At 39.8% G+C, this 8,210-nt stretch overlaps 1 protein-coding gene across 1 annotated transcript; it reads right to left on the bottom strand.

Annotated features, from left to right (window-relative positions):
- Window positions 1-521: 521 nt before the first annotated feature.
- Window positions 522-2,808, bottom strand: LOC112254819 (green-sensitive opsin-2). The gene is made up of 5 exons (XM_024427705.1): window positions 2,374-2,808; window positions 2,021-2,189; window positions 1,720-1,885; window positions 1,373-1,612; window positions 522-1,249 (listed from the first exon to the last, which is right to left on the bottom strand). The coding sequence occupies exons 1-5, from the start codon at window positions 2,735-2,737 to the stop codon at window positions 1,148-1,150; spliced, it is 1,041 nt and encodes a 346-aa protein (XP_024283473.1). The 5' UTR covers window positions 2,738-2,808; the 3' UTR covers window positions 522-1,147.
- Window positions 2,809-8,210: the final 5,402 nt, after the last annotated feature.

Genomic DNA, 8,210 nt, shown 5'->3' with positions numbered 1-8,210 from the left:
GGCTATATAAATAAATTTGATTTTGATTTTTTTTTTTAATGCCCAACCTCACTAATGCTCTTGATTTTTTCACTAATACCCATGATTTTGGAATGAGATGTTCGACAAGCAGGTGTCCACATACGTTTGGTCATGTAGTGTAAGTGAAAGGCTTTTGTAACAGTGTTTCTTTAATTTGCATTGGAATATTTGCATTAGTGAAATGTTGGAGAGATTCAGATGTTGACTCACATGTATTGTTACATTGACAAGTCCCTCACATCTGTTAGAATGGCATTGATGCTGTAAAATGGCTTGATTTGAAATAAGCTGCAGTGACGGTGTTTTCCAGTAGCAATGCGCGGATGTTTCATGATCATTTTCAGCTTTAAGATCTACTGATTAGAAGTAGTGTATAGTTGTAGCTGATAAGATGTATACTACATACTAGAATTTGTGAATTTGTGCTAATGAGATGTTATGATATTTGATGTGGATTGGAAATCAGTTGTCAAATGAAAATAATAACAGCAAAAAAGTAGTAGATTCATGCATGGATTTATTTATCTAGTACTATAATTTTTTGTTATTTATAAAATATATACAGGAAATGATGACAACAAAATAATTGCTAGCCTCACAATAACATAAAAATACAATCTCATGATACATCAAGACAAAAATGAGAGCTGTTCTGCAAGTCTGAGTTCCATCCATTTGTTACCACCTATGAGAGGCAAATTTCTGTTGCATTTGTTTGTTTTGGATGAGTATAAAATGTATGTCAAGTATATTTTCAACTACATTGAGTGACACAGTATGTGAGTGTATAGATTTGCCTTGTGAACTGGGTTGACTAGATTTGGTCTTATTGTTGAGCTCGGCTTAAGATTTCCTCATTGTCAATTATAGCCCTCCAAACTATCCATCGGACTGTCTGCCGACTCAGGTGAGATCATAGAGAACAAGAGATGGGTTCAGATGAATGTCAATACACTGCCCTGTTTTGGTCACTTCTGTGTTATCTGGAGTGACAGAGTCCAATCATTACAGCTCAAAACAGTATAATGTCCATTTGGTGAAAGTAGTGTGTCTTCAAAAGCAGTCCATGTAGAGCATCAGACAAGGGTAGAAATCAGAGGGTGGGAAGTGCAGGATGAGGGAAAGTCTATGCAGGTCCCACAGAAGACACTTCTGTCTTGCTTGTTGACACAGAAGTTTCATCTTCTTCTGCTTTCATCCCTACAGCAGCCAGCATGCAGCCACGGAACTGGGAGGGAAAATAATGAAAAGCACTGAGCATGACACATTAAGCAAACAATATATTACGTTGCTGCTAGGTCAAACTCAAAGAGTAAGTAAAAAAGGTAACATTTTTTATAATTTTCCCAACCTGTTTGTTCATCAACACATAGATAATGGGGTTGAACAAGGCTGAGCTCTTGGAGAAGAAGGCAGGTATAGCCATGGACTGGGCACTGAAGGCAATTCCTTTGTTGAAGAAGATGTAGGCAGCGAGGGTGGCATAGGGGGTCCAGGCGATCATGAAACCACAAACCATCAGGATGCACATACGTGTCACTTCCTTCTCAGCTTTCTGGGTAGATGCTGAGTCCTGCTGGGAAGCTGCAGCCTGAGAATGAAGATAATCAAGACATCAGAGTGGAGAACTATCATTTTGTACTATGTACACTATGTGGAACAGCTAGATAAATGTTGTTTGTGTAATAAGTCACTTACCGCCTTGACTGTGAGGACAAGACTTCCATAAGTGAAGGCGATCAAACAGACTGGGATGATGAAGTGGCAGCTGAACATGTAGATCACATATGATTCATTGTTGAAGCCTTCGGCCAAGGTGTAGTAGTCAGGTCCACATGAGCATTGCATGCCCTCTGGGATGTACCTAAGATAAATAGAAATGCACAAAATGATCATTGTGTGTAAGTGAGTAGGATTGGTGGTGGATGGAGCATGACTTGAAAAGCATGTAAATAACATTTGATGTCACTTCAGAATTCCTACACTGGTTACAGCTTACCTGGACCAGCCAAGCAGTGGGGGAGCAGCACAAGCCATAGCAGCTATCCAGGTGAATGCAACACCAGCACCAGCATGGGTGGAAGTGAACGTGAAGCTGCCCATGGGCTTGCAGACCACAATGTATCTCTCGACAGCCAGCACTACCAGAGACCACAGGGCAACCTCACCTGGAGAATGAAACCACAATCCAAAGTCAGTTACTTCAGTTCTAAATGGATTTAAATAACTTTTAGGCCAGTCCTTTTAGTTCCAAATTGATTAACAATTACTTTGGATACAGTTTATCATTAATTTAAATCCGTTAAATCTAAAGTGGATTCTATAGGTTCTGTATTTTTGAAGATTTCTTACCTCCAAGTGTAGCCATGAAGCCCTCAATAGCACAGCCCAATGGTCCCCAGATGAAGTAGCCATTGACAGCAGATGTGATGGTGATTGTGAATCCAAAGAGGACCATTATCATTCCAGCTGCAGCCAAGTTGACCAGGATGAAGTTAAGGGGTTGCCGGAGCTTCTTGTTTGTGGCTGTGACATACAGGGTCAGACCGTTGATGGGGAATCCAAAGCAGATCAGGAAGAACGTATAGACAGCAAGACAATAGTATTGCCATGGAGGCGCCAAGTAGTACTGTTGGTATAGAAAAGGACTCCTTACAAGCCCAGTCCGGTTGGACATGGGAATGTAGAAGTTGCTTCCTTCTGTGCCGTTCTGCATCTTTACTCAGTGGATGTCCAATGAATGCAAGAGAAAGGCAAGATGAGATCTGATCTGGCTGTGAACCTTTTGCCTATGCTAGGGTGTCCTGGCAGGGAGTTTTATACCCTTTTGGGGCCCTATGTCATTGGCTAAAATTGGCTGAATTAGCTTAGGCGGGGTTGTTACGAACTAATTCGTTAATTGATCTTATCCTCAGATATTAGGGAAGGGATTATAACACGTAATCACTGTGGATTTTGTCTAACTCATCAGGGAATAAAGATTATCACACTGACCTTGTTTAAACATTTGTTTTTAATGTAAAACATGTTTTATTATTGTTTGTTTTTTATTACTATACCTCTGTAGGATAATGTAACTAAGTATGGATAGGTAGTCTATAGCTTCTGCTTGCACCCAGTTACCGTGTAAGCGTTTTTTCAGGACACGTATGTTTGAACAGTGTTCAAATGACTAAAACCAGACATTGAGTATGTAGTAAAAATATTGTTTTTTTTATAATATCATCTTTGAGAACTAGCAATCGTCAAAATAAAAACTAGACAGTCAGAGAGACATGAAAATTCCAAAAACAATGAATTTATCAGTTTTGATTTTGTTGTTATGTTTGATCAAAAGATCACAGGATTAGCCATGGCAAAATGCATAGAAATGCAGGAAATTAGCTTTAAAATGGCAACATTTTCTCTCAGCTCCATCCAGAAATTACAGGAAATTGGCTTGCATTTTCAAAAATGTTTCTACTACGCCAAGATGTAGGCCTAATAAATATTAGAAAAGATCCAGCTGTGCCAAGGGACTGACAGTGCCTATTGCCATCCCCTTGCTACGTCTCATGGCACGCCCACCACCTAAGCCCTTTTTTTCCAGAAAAAGAGAGACATTTATGAGCATCTGGCGACCCCATTGTCTTAGGTTAGATAGCACAACAACTGTCTGCAATGATCTGGCTGAAATGGCTTCTGGCAACTGTCAGAAGCAGTGTATGTGAGCAGAGTTGAGCTGTTGGAAATCCCACTCAAGGCTCACGGAGCAGTGCTTGTGCACAGCTCCAGCGCTCCTGGTTCTTTTCAACCGTTACGCTAAAAACCACTCCTCGCTCAAAGGGAAAAAAACTGCCACTCAGAATTCGATCCATTAATTAAAATCAACAAAATCACACCCATCTATTTTTGTGTCTAACTGGACCCACCATTAGGTTTTGAAGTATTGAAACCATATGATTTGAATGGCAATGGCTATAGCCTACAAATAAATAAATTGTGAAGCATTTGTGAGTGCAACACACTAGGATGGCAGGAACATGAACTACCCATCATTTAAACAACATTGTGTTGTACTAAATCATTATAGTTTATAAATTGCGCATATAGGCTGTGACATACTTAGATTTAAACATGAAACAAAAAAAAATGCCTTATTAGGCTCAGTTGCCAGTGCCTTTTAATTCACTACTAGAAACACAAGTTTGGACAAAGTCTGTGGCTTCAGGCTCATACGATGGTGCCTGGAGATGAGGCAAGCAGCGGAGAATTCCCTTTCTGCACTTGCAGAGCCACTGGGGATGCAAAACACCCTTTGGGCCACTCTTGCCAGGCTGGTCATGGATGCGGAGTGGTTTTTAAAAGATTCTACGAAATAACCCAATCAAAACCAAAAACTCCTTGAAAGAGGTAATTTGTCAGGCCTATTGGTCCAAAATCAATGATAACCTATTGTATAGAAAATAGAATGAAAAGAAACTAAACTTTAAAGAGATATTTTCTAATTACTTTGCTAAAATGACACACTAAGGCAAGCTAACCACCTCCTTTCTAAATGTATTTTCAGATTTCACAATGATTCCTTAGTTGTGGACATTGCAAAGGATGCAATTTTGAATCCAGTGAAAGAAAGAAATCAACTGCCAAAGGTTGCAAGTTTGAATCCAACAATAGCAAGTTGTTTTTGAGATTTTTGTTTTAAGCCTATCCCAAACCTTAACCCATACCTTAACCATTCGCAGTTAATGCCTAACCTTAAGAGTTTGAGTTAATGGCTAAACCTTAAACATTTGGAGTTGATAATCTAACTGCACTGTCCAATTTACAGTAGCTTTTGCAATGAAAGAATGCCATGATACTTTTTGAGGAGATTGCACAATTTAATTTTGAACGTGAAAAGTTATTAATAGACAAATTAGGCACATTTGAGCAGTCTTGATATATCACTTTGAACAGAAATGCAATGGTTCATTGGAACAGTCTAAAACTTTGCACATACACTGCTGCCATCTAGTGGCCAAAATCTCAATTCCCCCTGGGCTGGAATAAAACAATGTGGCCTTTCTCTTGCGTTTCAAAGATGATGGTACAAAAAAAATACAAAAGAACGGTTGTTTTTTTCTTTGTATTATATTTTATCAGAGCTATTGTGTTATATTCTCCTATATTCCTTTCACATTTCCAGAAACTTCAAAGTGTTTCCTTTCAAATGGTACCAAGAATATACATATCCTTGCCTCAGGGCCTGAGCTACAGGAGGTGAGGGCACTCGGAGTGTGGTGCCAGAAAAACACCTCTCACTCAATATCAACAAAACAAAGGAGATGAATGAGGACTTGAGGGAGCACCCCCCCCCCTCCCCCTCCCCATCCACATCGATTGGTCCAGCCACACAGACAGCGTGATGAAGAAGGCACAACAGGGCCTCTTCAACCTCAGAAGGCTGAAGAAATTTGGCTTGTCACCTAAAACACTCACAAACTTTTACAGATGTACAATTGAGAGCATCCTGTCGGGCTGTGTCACTGCAATTGCACCGCCCTCAACCGCCAGGCTCTCCAGAGGGTGGTGCGGTCTGCACAACGCATCACCAGGGGCAAACTTCCTTCCCTCCAGGACGCCTTCAGCACCCGATGTAACAGGAAGGCCAATAAGATCATCAAGGACAACAAACAACCGAACCACTGCTTGTTCACCCCGATATCATCCAGAAGGCGAGGTCAGTACAGGTGCATCAAAGCTGGGATCGAGAGACAGAAAAACAGCTTCTATCTCAAGGCCATCAGACTGTTAAACAGCCATCACTAACACAGAGAGGCTGCTGACAACATACAGACTCAAATCTCTGTCCACTTTAAGTCAGTTAAGAACACATTCTTATTTTCAATGACGGCCTAGGAACAGTGGGTTAACTGCCTTGTTCATGGGCAAAACTACAGCTTTTAACCTTGTCAGCTCAGGGATTTGATCTTGGAATTTGTTAGATTACTTGTTAGATATTAATGCATTGTTGGAACAAGAAGCACAAGCATTTCGCATTAACATTTTTATTTTATTTTATTTTTTATTTCACCTTAATTTAACCAGGTAGGCAAGTTGAGAACAAGTTCTCATTTACAACTGCGACCTGGCCAAGATAAAGCAAAGCAGTTCGACACACACAACGACACAGAGTTACACATGGAGTAAAACAAACATACAGTCAACAATACAGTAGAAACAAGTCTATATACGATGGGAGCAAATGAGGTGAGACAAGGGAGGTAAAGGCAAAAAAAAGGCCATGGTGGCAAAGTTAATACAATATAGCAAGTAAAACACTGGAATGGTGGATTTCTGCTAACCATGCTAACCATTTCTGTTCGCAACATCTGCTAACCATGCGTATGTGACCAATAACATTTGATTTGATTTGATACAGGCAATTTGAATTGGGTATGTCATTTTAGGCGAAGATTGAAAAAAGGGGCGGATCCTTAAGAGGTTTTTAAGCATCTGCCTCTGATTCCAAAGATTGCAAGTTCAAGTCCAGCGATAGAATGCTTTTTTGGCTTTAAAAAAAAAAAACTATCCCAAACCTTCACTCTTACCTTAATCATTCGTAGTTAATGCTTAACCTTACTATTTTGGAGATAATGTGTAAACTTAACCCTAACCTAAAAAATTCTGAGGTAATGCCTAAACTTAACCTTAAATAATTCCACATTTGACATTTGCAACAATTTGACAGAAATGGATGAACGTCTAATTCTGACTCGTGACTGCGAGCTAATTGACAAGTGCATGCTGGGCTAAGCATGCCCTGAGCTCCTGAAGTGAAGTGAGCTCTACTGGAGATGTACTGGAGCGAAATTGGAGAGGGCGAGAATGCCGGTGCTGCAACCTTTGGGAAAGTCGCTCTGCGCTCCAGTCAAATTGGGTACGCTTCTCGCTCCAGGTCTGCTCACATGCTGGTGACCCTTGATCCCGTCCGGAACATGATGTCAGGTCTAGAGTGTTTTAAGCTCCAGAGGCCCTATGCAAAATGTGATGGTCACTTTCAGTAGCCTTAAACTACTGAATGTTTTTGGACTTTGTAGAAACACAAGTCATGGAAACGTTGAGAGAGATATCACTGCACATGGATACTACACTGGAGTTTGGCGGCACAGCAGGAGTTAAGTTTATTCCGGGTCGATACTGAACAATATATATAGTCTCTGGGGCCTCGCAGATCTTTTGAAAATGATGAGCATTTTTTCCCAACACACATCTGTACGGTGTGCCACAAGTGCATGAAGCTAAAGGTAGGCTATAGAATGCAATATCTAGTGCTTCTGTGATTCTTGGAGAATATAGGCTTGTAAATAACTAATAATACAACTGTGAAAAAAATGTATTCGTAATCAAACGTTTAACTACAACATGTGGTTAAATTATTATGATGATCTCATGGAGTGTGAGTACTCACACTCATAGCCCAACATTTATCCAGCCCCATCCCTCATTTGTACAGCAAATCGGTGCAGGACATCATTTTGGCTGAAAAAAGCACTGAACTAATTCAGGATTGTGGCATTAAAGAATTTGTCTCAAACTCATGAACTGTCATTCTTTACATCCATAGCAATGACTTTAAGGTTGCATTTCTCCAGCTGCCATTTTGCTGAAACTCAAACTCCATATTGTGACTTTAAATTGACTGTTTGTTATCCTTATGTTTTGTTTTGACTATTCCAGGTGGAGAGATGGACATAGTTGGATCCACAAGAAAGGTTTTGCAGACCATGAAGGAACCATGAAGATATTCACATCCAAGAAAATGCATTTTATTCCTTTTATCTGATAAGAATGGAACTCTCCTGATATTCTATAGCATACTCATTATTAGGCATGTTATTCTTTTACACCCTCTTTTTTCTGTTCTAAAGAGCTGTTCCACTTTTAAAGCTAAACATATGTGTTTAAGGCTGATGACACAATGAACACTAAGTCAATACCAAAGTGTGTCTCTCTTATTTGTGTTGCTACATAAGCCCTTCCATTACTCATAAAATACCACTGCTACCTTACTAGCTACTCTCTGGTCAGAAAACTGTTTTAACAGTAAATCTGATTTAACAGAAACACACTGACATTTACATGAGGCCAATATTTGATTGTTGTACTTTACACCATTTGTTCACTAAGTCTGCTTGTGACAATAAAAAGATTAGGAGCAATGGAGT

This window comes from Oncorhynchus tshawytscha, linkage group LG07 (assembly GCF_018296145.1).
Source record: "Oncorhynchus tshawytscha isolate Ot180627B linkage group LG07, Otsh_v2.0, whole genome shotgun sequence".
Lineage (NCBI taxonomy): Eukaryota > Metazoa > Chordata > Actinopteri > Salmoniformes > Salmonidae > Oncorhynchus > Oncorhynchus tshawytscha.
The sequence above is the reverse complement of the archived record's forward strand: the minus strand, read 5'-3'. Positions and strand labels throughout refer to the sequence as shown.